Here is a 14,928-nt window from a genome sequence, read left to right on the forward strand (position 1 = left end):
GAGGAGGTAGAGAGGTGAATTAGGAATCTTAAGTTGGTAATGCTGAGCTCTAGAGTCAGTGTGTATCAGATGCCCTTTCTGTTGACTCTAAAACAGTTCATGTCTACGAAGGGAACAATAGCTAATCAGATGAAAAGTCCTCAAATCTAATTACCAAAGAAGGACTTGGTGTTATGGTAAAGAACACTTGGTTCGGGCATATGTTGTGATAATATTGGAAGTGCATCATTAAAAAGCTTTATGGCCTTCGATTACTCAAGGGGAATAAATCGCAACCTTCATAAGTGTTCTTATCCTGGTGCTTTTAATACAGCTTACGGGACAGTTTCTGAGAAACAGTGCAGTTGAATCCTGCCTCCATCTCTTAAGTGCAGCATAATCTTGGGCAAATTTACTGGACTTCTGAACCTGTTTCAGCAACAGGGTTTTTGTGAGCGTTAAAAAGATAGTGATGTAAAGCACTTGTTACATTGTGTTGTAAATAGTAGGTGGTCCGTGCACTTTATGACTACATGTTCACCACTATGTAAATCTTTATGGGCCAAAGCCGTAACAGGCGGTCGCTGTGAGAGTGTGATGTAGTGCTTTTAGTGGCCTGCTTTTCTCTAATATGTGTTATGAGAGAGTCACTTAACAAGAGTGGCCTCCTCTGCATTTCAGGAAACATTACCAGGTTTTAAATGGATTGGAAGTAGGATAAAAGACCTCCTGGAAAATGGGAAAGAAGTCCTTTTTGCATTTGAAGAGTCTATTGGTATGTAGTAAATATTAAAACCTTTGAAATTTGAATGAGGGCATTTTTTTTTAATGTAGTGATTCTATAGAGAGGAATTTTTGTCTTCTGGTTTTGTATTCTGAGTTGTAAAAACCAAAGAGCATTCAGAAATGTGTAGGTCCATTTCTCATCAGAAAAAGAAAAAAGACCCTTAAAGGTCCCCTAAATACCTTCAGTGTCAATGTGCTTCATTTATTACTAGGATTTAAATTCGTTGGTCCTGCTGAAGAAATGTAAAACTGATGAACTTATTACAGGCTTACGTTTTCCTCTTTTTTAAAGATTCTTTTTAATTCGCAGGTTTTCTGTGTGGAACTTCAGTTTTGGATAAAGATGGGGTGAGCGCAGCCGCTGTTGTTGCTGAGATGGCAGCTTACCTGGAAACCATGAATATAACGTTGAAACAGCAACTGGTTAAGATTTATGAAAAGTAAGTCCTACTATTATGAATTTCACATGCTAAGTTTTTCTTTGTCCTACTTTCAGCTAAACTTGTTTTCGAGAAATAGTCGATCCTTTTTTAAAAGTACTAAAATTGTCCCAGTTAAGGACTGCCACTTTCTACATAATACTATAATCTTTAATATACACTTTTCTAGAGAGTTATCTGAAAGCTGATTTTAACACTTTAAATCTTTGTGTGCAGGTATGGTTATCATATTTCAAAAACTTCATATTTCTTGTGTTATGATCCAAATACCATCAAAAGTATATTTGAAAGGCTTCGTAATTTTGATTCTCCAAAAGAATATCCAAAATTTTGTGGGACATTTGCTATATTGCATACACGAGACGTTACCACTGGATATGACAGCAGCCAGCCTAATAAGAAATCAGTAAGTACCTTAAAAAAACACACACAACAAAAAACAGTTTTTAACAGTTTTTAACTTCATACTAGGGCAAAATAGAGGAAGTTCAAGCCAATTCATTTCCTGAAACTAGGATCCATTGCTTTGCCCCAGAGCTGTTGTAAGTCCACTAACTGACTCTCTGACTCTGATCCTGTCTTATCACTCCCCAAATGTATGCTACCCTCTGGGCCTGGAGAGGTGAGAACAAAAATGAGAAAGGCAAAGAGACAAGGAAGAAGGGAGGGAGAATGTGTGATGATGCTAAATAAATAATGTTGAAAGTGAAGTCCAAAAGCCTATAATTTCAAAGCTACCCATCTTTCTAGTTATAATCTCCCTTTTTCAGCTTTATTCCCTATACCTCTAGCCAAATAGAACAATGTATAGTTTCTTGCATATATACTTAAAAAAAATTATCTATTTTTGCTCAAGCTATGTCTTCAGTCTACCTCTTCTTCCTACTGCTGCAGGTCTACACCTTAGCCATATGCAAGACTTAGGGCAAATGTCACCTCTTCCACAGTCCCCTCCAAGTCCCATAAGCAAATAGCTTTCTCCTGAGGTTTCATTACATATTCATTCCCCTTGTCATTCATCACTTCCTGTTTTATGTTATCCGTGTTGTACATGGCAGGTCCATTTCTGAGGTACCTTTATGCCTCTCAATGTCCTGCCTACATGGTAGGTGCTCAGCACATATTTGCTGATCATATTTAGTGATTGTTGTTGTTATTAGCCTAAATTTTCATTTATAATGTTCTGATGTTGACTCAAGATTCTAGGGGCATGATGTATTTGGGGAAACCTGTAGCCTCTTGTGGAGAATACAACCCATATTCTCTTTGTGTATATACATCCAGTCAACAAACATCGGTCCCGTCATTGGTATTGTGTGCGTGTGCACGTATGTGTGTATCTATTTTTGTGTCTTTGTAAACTACTTAAAGAACCACTTTTTTTGCTTCTTTTCATTTTTCTATTGTTGCTATGCTTATCGTAGTTCTTGTGTTTTGCTTTTTCCCCTCTTAACTCCCTTTAAAGCAGTGGTTGCCAACCGGTGGTCCACGGACCACTGGTGGTCCATGAGGTCCGAAAGGTTGGTGGCTGCTGCTTTAAAGTGTATATTTGTTAATCAAAGGGCTTTTCTATTTGTTTCTCACTGGTGCTTAGTAGTATAGATATAGTTAATCCCCTAAGATCACAAAGTCAGTGTCAAAGACTTCCTGAGTTCGCTCTTCTCCAAGAACTCAGATTGACATTCATCCGTGTGTTCAGCAGGCATTTATCGGAACCCTCCTGTGCTGCAGGCACAGGCATGCTTGGGATACAGCAATGACAAAGGCACTGTTTCTGCGCTCAGAGTCCTGTGGGGGAAACGAACAAGTAAACAGTGATTACTTTACAGAATGATAAGTGCTACCAGGGGGTGCAAAGGGAGCCATGGAAGAGCATAGGAAGGGCCCTTACTCAGAATCGGGGGGGCTTGTGGAAGACTTTCTGGAGGATTTCATTGAGCTGTGTTCTAGAGTAGGAGCTATCCAAACGTAGGAGGAACAGAGGGTGTTTCAGGCAAAGGGAGCAACAGTGCTAGGTCTGGAGGTGAGAAGACATCTTCTCCTTTAGAGAACCACAAGTGCCCTGGCCAGTTTGGCTCAGTGGATAGAGCGTTGGCCTGCGGACTGAAGGGTCCCGGGTTCAATTCTGGTTAAGGGCACGTGCCTGGGTTGCAGGCTCAATCCCCAGTTGGGGGCGTGCAGCAGGCAGCTGATCAATGATTCTCTCTCATCATTGATGTTTCTATCTCTCTCTCCCTCTCCCTTCCTCTCTGAAATCAATAAAGATATATAAAAGAAAAAAATAATAAAAAATATAAAGAACCACTAGTAACCTTAGCCGGGTGGTTTAGTTGGTTGCAGCAGCATCCCATACACCAAAAGGTTTAAATTAAAAAAAAACAAAAAAAAACAAACAAACACAAATAGCTCTCTAAAGTGTGGTGAGTGGGTGCTCTCTAAAGTGTGGTGAGTGGGTTGAGAGGGGCAAACGTCCAGGCAGGAGGTTCCGTTAGCACTGTTTCCGTGAGAGAGAATGGGAGCCAGAACTTAACAGTAGCCGTAGTGATGGAGGGAAGTGGACCATGTTGAGTAAAATAAAGGATAGAATAGACAGGACTTGTGAGTTGATGTTCTGTGAGTGAAAAAGCAGGGAGGAAGGTCTCTGCCTTAGGAACTAGTGTATGGCAGTAGCACTGACCGAGAGAGGGATCTCAAGGAGAGGACCGAGCTCGGGACCCCCGAGGGAAGGCCCCACTGCCAAAACCCCCTGTTCTAGGGCAGCCCCCACAGCTCCTTTGAGATGCCGTCACAGACCAATCTGTGGTCTCGGAAGAGTAACAGTGTTAATCCATATATTTACTGTCAGTAAAGCTTTGGTTCTTTTTGTGCTTTTAATTTTGAGGTAAAAATATTAATTTTTGAACCCCAGTGAATTATTTTGCCTGTCCCCCAGGATAGGTGCACTCTGCCCTGGCGAGTTAATAAACTGTGAAAGTACTTTAAAATTATAAAGCACTTGGCAAATGTAGAGGCTGTTTGGACTTTGATACAGATAGACCTGGCTTCAACTTCTTGCTCTGCCACTTAGCGGATGACCTTGAGCAGGTCCTTTACTCTGAGTCTTGCCCGTAAATTGGCAGTAGTATTTACTTTGCGGGATTATTGTTGGGGTCCAGAGACCATGTATGTAAGGAGAGGTGTATAATCCAATGACTGTATCATAAATGTTCAGTAAATGGTACATTTGTAAATTATGTATGTAGTATTTTATAATTCTTTTTTAACAGTTTTTATTTTTAATTGTGGTAAACAGTTAAAACATAAATTTTACCAACTTAACCATTGTTAAGCATACAGTTCAGCACTGTTAACTACTTTCACATTGTTGTGTAGATCTCCAGAACTTTTTCATCTTGCTAAACTGAAACAAGTGCAATTAAGCTGTTGTTACAATTGTGCATAGGTGTTGCCTGTGAGTAAAAACAGCCAGATGATTACATTTACTTTTCAAAATGGTTGTGTTGCTACTCTTCGGACAAGTGGGACAGAACCAAAGATCAAGTATTATGCAGAGATGTGCGCATCACCTGACCGGAGGTGAGAGTTGACTTTTTAAATATATACGAAAAAGTTTTATTGAGATATAATTCACATATCAAAGAGTTTGCCCACTAAAGTATATAATTCAATAGTTTTAGTATATTCAGGGTTGTGCAGACATCATTACAATCAATTTTAGGCCATTTTCATCACCTCAAAAGGAAACCCCATACCCATTAGCAGTCACTTCCCCTTCCCCTCTCTCCCAGCCCTAGGCAACCACCAATCTGCTCTCTCCCATTATAGATTTGCTGCTTATTCTGAACATTTTGTAGACATGGAATTATAAAATATGTGGTTCTTTGTGACTGGCATCTTTTAGCATAATGGTTTTAGTTTTGGGTGTTGTTGTTTTTTAATTTCAGAGAGGAAGGGAGAGGGAGATAGAGATAGAAACATCAATGATAAGAAAGAATCATTGATCGGCTCCCTCCTGCATGCCCCACACTGGGGATGGAGCCCTCAAACCTAGCTTGTGCCCTGACCAGAAATCGAACCATGACCTCCTGGTTCGTAGGTCAATGCTCAACCACTGAGCCACATCGGTCGGGCAGCATAATGGTTTTTTTAGGTTATATATCATTATGGTGGGGGTTTTTTGTTTTTGTTTTTTTAGTATAATGTTTTTAAGGTTCATCCATATTGTAGCATGAATCAGTACTTTTTTTAAAAATTGTTTTCATGGTTCAATAATATTTCATTGTATGGATCACATTTTATCCATTTATCAGGTGATGGATGTTTGGACTATTATGAATAATGATGCTGCAAATGCTTGCATACAGGTTTTTATGTGGACATAGGTTTTCATTTCTCTTGGGTATGTATCTGGGGGTAGAATTGCTGGATCATATGGTAATTCTATATTTAACCTTTTGAGAATCTTCTGGACAATTTTCCAAAGCAGCAATACCATTTGGGAATTAAATTTTTAAATTTTGGTGGATTTATATTCCTAGAGAGGCTCTCTGAGCTTTAATAGTAAATATAAAGAAATGATCAACAAATAATTTGTTTATTGCCAAATATTCATTTGTTGCATCTAATATGATTTGATCTGCCCAATTTATTTCCTTTTAAGAGTATGTGAATAAATAACTTTAATAAACATATTCAAAGGCTGTTTAAACTTAATAAAAGTAGTACCTTCTATAGTGTTGGCATTGATCAATATATTTTTGGGAAGATTTTTTTGGAATTGACTCCAAGGTATATTATTTAGTATTTCCCTAAATCTTTGTGTTTCCTTTGGTGGCGGGGGTGGGAGGGAGTGGTGGAGAGAGCAGAGTTTAAAGTAAACCAAATTGGGTAATGCTACATTTGTATAAAAATGAAGGATGTCCCTGCCAGTGAGGCTCAGTAAGTGGTTGGGTGTCGACCTGTGAACCAGGAGGTCATGGTTCTATTCTTGATCAGGGCACATACTCTGGTTATGGGCTCAATCCCCAGTGTGGGGCATGCAGGAGGCAGCTGATCAATGATTCTCTCTCATCGTTGATGTTTCTGTTTCCCTCTCCCTTCTCTCTGAAATCAATAAAAATATATTTTAAAAAAAGTTTTATAAAAATGATGGATGATTATTGAAGTAACAAAAACTGGTTTGTTGAGTAGCGTGTAAAATAACTGAAGGCAGTTTACAAGAGGCTTTTCTGGAAATGTTTTGGGCAACAGTAGCTCTTCCGGTGAGGACTTTGAAGGATGTACTTGTAAGTGTCCATTTATTTTTCAAACATCTCATTCTTATATTGATACTTCCTTCTGGTGCCTGAAAGACAATGCCGTATCATCCCATAGTATTTGTACAGGTTATTCTTCAAAGTGTTTCAGGAAGCCATTTCTCTTAATACCCAGTCTTGGTGTTCTAAGCCATTAAATCTCCTCGCCCAGGAGAAATCTTTAGGTGTGCTATAACTCATCCATGTATCATGTTCCAAGGGTCTCCTCTTAATGCAGGTCAACCTCAGTTTGTGATATTTCTTGTGTGTTAAACCCCACCCTTGGTCTTGTTTTAGTTTAAATGAGTAAATTTCTCTTTTGTTTACCAATTGTTTAATCATTCCATCAGGCATATGCCTTCTTAAAATGTTATAACAATTAAAATTTTAAGGCTATGAAATTCAAGAAATTCAGAACTCTTCATTTTTTTCCTCAGTGACACTGCCTTACTAGAAGAGGAACTGAAGAAACTCATTGAAGCTTTGATAGAGAATTTTCTTGAGCCCAGTAAAAATGGGCTGATCTGGCGTTCTGTTTAGTGGACATTCATACATCATCACTTTGCGCTGTCGTATGGAACAGGGCAGCCAAGAACTTCATGCATCCAACTTGTGTTAGCATTCCCTCTCTATCTCATCTGGCCGAGTATCCTTTTCCTTTTGTTTTTCTCTTTTTGGTTGGCTGACTAAACAAACCATATAACTTTGATATGAAGTAGTCTGGAGAAAATGATTCAAATTTTTCATAATCTTGAACAAAAGTCATGACGTTAAAAGTATTATAGTAACGTCATTCTTCCTTTAACAGAAACAAAACTGTGCAAAAGTGAGTTTTCTTATTAAAGTGTGATTAAGTAAGCTTAGTTCCATATTCTTGTAATTGTGTATAGCATGTGTTTTTATTTAAAAAAAATAGGCAGATAAATGTATAATTATCGAGTTAGTTAAGAAATTTATTTCACAAAATTGGCAAGAAAACAGCACTACTCTCAGAATACTGTGGAAAAGTGTCATTGTTACATCATAGGTATTGACTTACAAATTAGAGTACGTGAGATAGGGTATTTAGCATTTCTAGCTTAGAACAGATGTTACAAATGTGGTGTCCAGCTCTTCTGTTTCAGTGCTGCTGGTGCAGTGTAAATTTATTGTATGTGTTTAAAATTCCACGTTTACTGAACATAGACAATAGTGGCAATATTCCTAGAAACTTGGTTCTTGTCAAATTTCTCAGTGCCTTCTCAGGGTATGGTTTGAATTGAAACAGTGTTCCTGCATTGAATATAATTTAATTCATTAATTTTCAGACAGTTCAGGAAAATCTTTCAAACTGTATAGGTGCATTCCCTCTATATTAAATAGGTTTGCTGACTTTAAGATCTTATGAATGTATATAAAATTATTAATAAAAGCAGGCTCAATGTAACTGTAGTTAAGCATCTTCATGTTAGAATTAAATGTTAGCTACCACAGCCTTTGAGTCAAGAAAAAGATCTGAACTGAGAAAATAGCTCAATTTATTTAAAAGTCTAACATTTGGATTATAAATATATAAATAGATTTATTCCTTTATCAAATGAAGTAATACCAATTTTACTAGTAAATAAAACATTCAGATTTTAGGTATTATGAAACACTAAAACTACATGTTTTCAAACTAATGTCCAGTTTATCCTAACATCTTTCTGGCTTCTATACAATTTCTTATCACAAGAGTAACTATTTTCTGATGTGGAAAAAAAAAATTGGAAGGTCACTGGTTGATTTTGCAGCCTTCTAAAGAGACCGTGGAGAAGCTGTGTTCAATCCTTTTTAAAAGTGTATCCTGTTATATATAGCTCAGAGAATACTTAAACACATATGGCATAGTTAAGAGGTAACAATAACAAGGTCTTGGGTGTAATCTTCTAAACAAATTGCCTATGGAAGATAACTGGTATTAGAGAATTTATTTCCTAAAAATAATGACATAAATTTGAACTGATTAGAATACTTATTAAGTCGTGGTTTGGTTTGTTGTAGCTATTGGCTAACATTTGTTTGAACTTATATTATCCAAGTGTAATTTTCAAATTATTGTATTGCCACTATTGTTAATTTATTCCTTTCTTCCTTTCGTATAGCTGGATCTTGTATGACTGTAGATAATAGACAGATAGCTAAATGTAGAGCACCATATTTCTAAATGAGTTTGTCTTCAATGGCTTCGTACTAAAGTGTGTAGAATTTTTTGCTTTATGCACTTTTAGGAATGTAGATATTAATTTAGGAAATGGCCTATATTCTACAAAGTGGTATGAGCAATGCTATATATATGGAAAATATGTATATTTGGTTTCAGTGTCTATTTTTTATTGACTGAAGAACAAAGTGGAGCTAAAATGATACAATAGCCCATTTACAATCTCTAAAGCCATGTTATGATTGTCATTCTATCGTAAAGAGAACAGCTTTATTTGAGTGCTTTAATGTAATGCAGCATTTCAGTCATCTTAATCAAGGTGAAAAGTTATTAAAGCTTGGATTCTTATCTCAAAAAATTAAAAATCCAAAGTTAAAATTAATAAAAATTTGCAAGTGTTCCCAAAGTGTATAAATTGAGGAAATTATTTGATTCTAGCCAAATTCTCAAGTCTTACTTGAGTGTGATATTTAGCATGAACTGGCCGTAGTGGGTGTACACTTGCCTAACAGGATAAATTCGGGAGCCCCAGCCAACCAGGTCAGACAGAAGTGCTGACCAGCAGGTCTCAACTTTGGTCTCTCTATTGTTTATCTTTTTCTTTATAAACAATCTCATGGAAATGAATGCATCCTCACTGAGTGTGCAGATCAAAACTGGGATTTTCTAGAACTCTGGGGAAAGGAAAGAATTCGTGGGGCAAGATTAAAACATAAGTTGGGAATAAACAGTAGAAATAAGCAAACAATAGAAAGGTCAATAGGTAGCACAGGAAATGCTTTTTGTCAAGGGCAAATTTATCACCCTAAAAACAGGGAGTAAATGGACTGTAGGCAAGTTGTTTAATTGTGTTTATTTGTTGTGACAATGAATGAGTAGTGAACCTTTGTTTTCTTTTATTCGTGACCACTAAAGAGGCCATGTTTTAAGGCCTGAGAAAAAGAACCCCTCTTACTGATCAGTTTCTGAGAGAAGGCTGTTTCTTAGGAACATATGGGAACTGGGGAGGGGATATAGCAGAAATGAAAAGGAATAAAATATAGATTGGAAAATAAGACCTCTGAGGGAAAAGTTTAAAAAAAATAAGATCATTTAATTCTGGAGAGGAGAAAGCTGTTGAGATAGTTTAGTAAATCGTAAGTTATTGAGTCTTTTATTCAACAACTTAAATTAAGAAGGAATATAACAAACTGTTCTCCATCTCCAGGAAGGATAAAATAGGAGGGAATAAGGGTCTTTAAGAAAAAAGGAAAAAAAAGACAACATGAATAGTTTATGATTTAAAAACTTGGGCAGAAATTGTTATGAAGCCTTCAATTTGATTTTGATTTTTAAGAGAATAAAAATTTAAATATTATAGGATATGCTAAATGGCTTTTACAGGTTCTTTCTAAACCTTTTTTTTTTTTTTAACTCAGGTTGGAACAAAGATGTCAAAAAGAGCACTGAAAGTAACATTTGAATTTCACTCCATATCGATAATAATTTAGCTCATAAGATAAATTTGTTGAGTAGTAGAGTACAGTGAATAAGACCTACTTAGATGTTATTTTTAATTTAATCTGGCAAATTACGTGATACTTGAACACAATTTTGTTCATCTTGAAGAATGTATAGCATTATAGGGTGTTTGAGGGGTTTGTTTTAAGTTTACAGTATTGTTATTTGGATGTAGTAACTTTAGCAGAGAGTTTCTAAGAGATTGGACACTTTGAAATATCTCTATATAGGAAATAGAACTTCTGTTTCTTAAGCAGATTGCTTCTAGAATTGATGCAACAAAGATATGGAGTTTAATGGAGGAATTGTTCTATGAGCTGCTGCTATTGGTATTTCCTTCAGATCTTTCCTGTTGTTCATGATTCTGCTTGGAGAAATTTAATTTTATGTCTTTTTTTTTCTCTACCTCCCTCTTTCCTCCTACATTTTGTTACTGTGAAATGCTATTGCCCTATTACCTCACTGATAAGAAATCTTTAACTGTATCTTTCAGAATGCTTTAAACTTATTCTTAAACTAAGTTGGTTTATGGACTTTTGAGTATTTTGTTATTGTGAGAAGACATTGTAAGAAGTAACTTTAAATCTATTTCATAACTTTTTGTGGTCTACCTGGATACTATATGTTAAATTATTAATGGCTTTTTACAATTCACTTGTTTTCTGAGATTGCTCTAGAAACTGATGAGGAAAGAGTCATACTAACCAAAATGAATGGTCAATTAATCTAGCATATTATTTTCAGTTTCCTTGTATTTTGGGTATCCAAAGCACAAGATTTGAGGAAATTATTTTTAAATATTTGTGTCTCAAAGCCTCTTCTCATAAGCCATAAGGAGTCTAAGTAAAAAAGAAGAGAATCTGTCATTGTCTCAGGACACAGCATGACTTGAGTTCTAGTTGGAAACAAAGTTAGTGTTGACCATTGGTTAAGATATTCATCATCCTGTTATATTCATTAAGCCAGCTTTTCTCTTTATTCATTAAAGACTATGTACTTAGAAGAGAGAACATAAAGAATGAGTAAAGCGACCAAGGGCACAGTGACCTAGCTAAAGTTTGCTTCTCAGATTTCTCCATCAGCACGACCCTAAAGCAGAATGTGTAGGGAAGGGGTCTGAGAGCAAAATCAGAAGTAGCCTACCACTCACGAAGTTCATGTCCTGTCTCAGAAATGTAAGCGGGTTTTGCGTTCTCCATAATAAAACTGTGTTGCTATAAAAACGACTCCTTCGATCTTAACCAAACCTGGTGCCGCCAGAAAGGAGCACCGTGTTTATCACGTGGCCTCTCCGTTTTCTCCTCCAAAACCCCCTCCAGTTGCCGCCCATCCCTGGGCGTACACACACTGACTCGGGGGTGAGACATAGACACATAGAACATCGATAGGATGTTTCCTGCCCCTCGGTAGCTGACCTTTGAAAGTACTGCTGACAGGTGACACTGACCGGGAGCAGTTACGTGACCCACGAACCTTATAGTTAGAGGTATTGGCCACTTGTTCTCTTTAATTTATTGGCGTCCCTTGACTACGCTCTTTCTTGACTATCAGCTGCATTTATTATTTCTCATATCCACACCACCTAGTATATAGTACCTGTTCCAGAGTGCTTAATTGGTGATAGTAGTCATTAAGGGGTTTTATTTTAAAGAAGCAAATAGCTTGATAAACAATAAAAATATTAATCCTCACCATGGAAATGTGTAAGTAATGTTTATTAGGCACACACATCCTTAAATACTCAGTTTCTCCGGAAAAAGCAGAGCATATTCTTATTTGGAAATTGTGCCTAATGCCTAGTGTTTTACACTCACAGTAAGGTATTGGCCACGGAGGCTGAGAAAGCGTCTATGTAGACTTAACATCACGAATACAAGTGCCATTTTGAGCCTGCTAGTGCTACCGTCCAAGTGAGTCACAACTAACTTAGTAGTATTTGGTGTATTTTTGTTCAAGCGTTATGATTCAGCATGTATCTGACAAGAGCCACTCCAGAGTCCACATCTGTATATGGTGAGGCCTTCTTGTTTGGGCTAAAATAAACTCTTTGTATACATCATTGACTATGCCAGATAAATTGTGTGCAGTTAAGAATGAATTATTTTTCTGACTGTGTAGCAGTAGTTCAAAATTATGCCCTTGTTTTAACAGTTTCTGTCAATATCTTCCCATCCCCCCCCCCCCCCCAAGAAAACACCAGGGTGTTAAATACTGAGAATTTGCACTTTAAGCATTTGTGTTGTGGATTTCTTGTGGTTTTAGCCAAATGAAGTGTTGTCAGTAATAAACAGGTCTTTTTTTAAGCATGAATTTCTGTGTAATTTTTATATCTTACTGTGTAGTTCATAAAGTTTGCTATCCAAACTGAATACATTTTTAAAATATGTGTGACACATCCTAGAATCCACTTTGAGCCTACATAAATATTCTAGCTCATTATCCAATAGATATTTCTTGATTGGTTTATCAGAAGTCCCAGAAAAAAGACTTGATATTAAAGTTTTGTCCATCTTATTTTTCTCTTTCTCTCCTTCAGTTGACCTCATTTGTCTGTCCATGTTGTTAGCATGTGCTAATGTAATATTGTTCATAGCACATGATCAAGTGAACAAATAAATTAAGTAGCATTGATTTGTCTCCATGGTCTCCATGAGTGTAGCTTTTTCACTACTGTAATACTGCCTACCACAAAGCAGGTGCCCAGTAAATACAGGGTGTCCCAAAAAATGTGTACACACTTTGAATGATTATAAAGTCAGTGTGTATTAACATACAGTTCATTTTCAAAATTTAAATGAATCTACAGAAATGAATAATCTTTTTGTCAATGACTGTTTTCAAACTGATGACTGTTCTGGATCAGGCACTGCTGATAATGCCAAGCAATGGAATTGCAAACATCAAGAATCATTTCGTTCAGTATTTGTGCACCCTCAATTCATCGACTATCCCTGGTTTTGTACCATAAACTTTATCTCTTATGTGTCCCCATAAAAAAAGTGTAGTGGCACTTCAGGATAAATTTTCTTTGTTCAAAGCTTAGTCCAGCGTCACCCATTTATTATTTCAAATCAGTTCAACCTGAAAAGGAGTGAAAATTGAGCTATCAGCTGTTAAAGTGCATGTACATTTTGGGCGGGGGGGGGGGGACACCTTCTATTTATTGAATGAATGAATTCATGTTTCTACCTGCTGAAGAAAAACACTAAATTATTGATTCTGCACATGCACAGAGCTGCACATGATGAGAAATATGCAGTAGTGACAGCACCAGCTTTAAGATTTGTAAACCCAATAAAGTATCATCTAGGCACGGCCTACTTCTTGCTGCCTCAGGGTCATCTGTACCCACTTCATGCTGAAATTCATGAAGTTCAAAAAGTTCAGCATTTTCTTCCAGCCTTTTTTTAGTGGCTTCATATCTTGAAGCCTCCAAGTCATCTTTCAATTCTCCTGGATGTGTGCTATTTGACAAGTTCTTTAACAATCTCTGAGGATAAGGGCAAGGCCACTGGCCTGAGGCCCATCTAAACAGGGACCAGGAAGCTAACTCGGCCAAAAATAATAGAACTGTTGTCATCCCCAGTGGAGAAGAGTTGGTGTGTATATAAATGGAGTTATGTTGGAGTTATGTTTAAATTACAATAAAATTTACCATTCTTCCTCATTTCTTTTAGTGGTAGGATCATTTATCTTTATTTCCCTTTCTTTACCTCTGGTTCTGATCATTAAATGTTCCAGTCGTGCATGTAATTTGCTTTAAATTTAGTCTTTGACCTTTACCCCTGTACTTATTCGTTCATTCATTTTATAAATATTAATTGGCCTAGAAATGCATAGGTATCAGGGATAGGAAAAGAGAGACAGCAACCATGTTATTGCTGGAACAGCCTATTCAGGACACCTTTCTACCTGCCCCTGTACCACCAGACAGATCATCTTTGTATTCAAAACACCTGGAGGGAAGGCCCAGTTGGCCGGTCTATTGTCACCTGCCTGCCTCCTAGCTGGAACTAGAAACTGATCGGGAAGTATTTGACTCCCTCAACTTCCTTCCACATGGTAGTGGGAGGCAGGCCCCTGCAGTTACCCTTGCATCAAAACACAGAATGAATATACCAGTTGGAAATTAAGGTGTGTACAGGAGGTGACAGACATCCAGTGCAGTGCTGGAACAGTGTTGGAGAAAGTATCAATAAAAGCCCAGGCAAAGGAAGAGGGGAGGGCATCGCCAGCACAGAGCGCAGCATGAGTGTGCAGAGCACCGTGAAGTGGCTTGCTATTGTTCATTTTGGGTAGGGATGTGAGTGGAGATGTGGGAGAGGGAGGTTCCTGTGTGCTACGCTAGAAAGCATGGTCTTGAATCAGCAGGTGATGAAGGTCACGAAAACATTTAAGCAGAAGGTCTCTGAGAGATGATGGTGAGAGTGGGGGAGGTGGTATGAGAAAATCCAGCCCTGGAAAGAAGCTGAAAGGTCATCTTGTCCAACTCCAATAATTTTCTATAATATGCCACCAAATGGAGTTATATTTGAGCCTCTCTAGTGACAACCTGCCAAGACGAGTTGCTCTCTTTTAAAGCAAGACCAATAGAGAGTTCTTTCTTGTGTTCAGCTGAAATCTGCCTCCAGTAGCTTCTGCCCTTTGGTTACACTTGGAAACTCACTGTTACACAAAAGTTCATTTCCTTTCACCCAAAAAAGTGTCCCCTCAGGCTAAATATGCATAATTCAGCTACTGTCCTTGT

The 14,928-nt window shown here is 37.4% G+C and overlaps 1 protein-coding gene across 3 annotated transcripts in view; it reads left to right on the forward strand.

Moving 5' to 3' along the window:
• PGM2L1 (phosphoglucomutase 2 like 1) overlaps positions 1-12,484 on the forward strand; it is a 42,812-nt gene extending 30,328 nt beyond the window's left edge. The window contains exons 10-15 of one of the 3 annotated variants that reach the window (XR_004970376.1): positions 661-754; positions 1,076-1,205; positions 1,422-1,611; positions 4,648-4,781; positions 6,937-7,325; positions 10,100-12,484. Coding sequence is in view for 2 of the 3 variants with exons in the window: in XM_036324989.1 (XP_036180882.1) it covers positions 661-754; positions 1,076-1,205; positions 1,422-1,611; positions 4,648-4,781; positions 6,937-7,039 (651 nt within the window). In the remaining variant the exon portion in view is untranslated. Of the gene's footprint in view, positions 1-660; positions 755-1,075; positions 1,206-1,421; positions 1,612-4,577; positions 4,782-6,936 lie in introns of those variants that run through there. The other 2 variants (XM_036324989.1, XM_036324990.1) reach the window with 2 other exon arrangements.
• Positions 12,485-14,928: the final 2,444 nt, after the last annotated feature.

The sequence above is a fragment of the Myotis myotis genome, unplaced genomic scaffold (genome assembly GCF_014108235.1).
Source record: "Myotis myotis isolate mMyoMyo1 unplaced genomic scaffold, mMyoMyo1.p scaffold_m19_p_10, whole genome shotgun sequence".
Taxonomy (NCBI): domain Eukaryota; kingdom Metazoa; phylum Chordata; class Mammalia; order Chiroptera; family Vespertilionidae; genus Myotis; species Myotis myotis.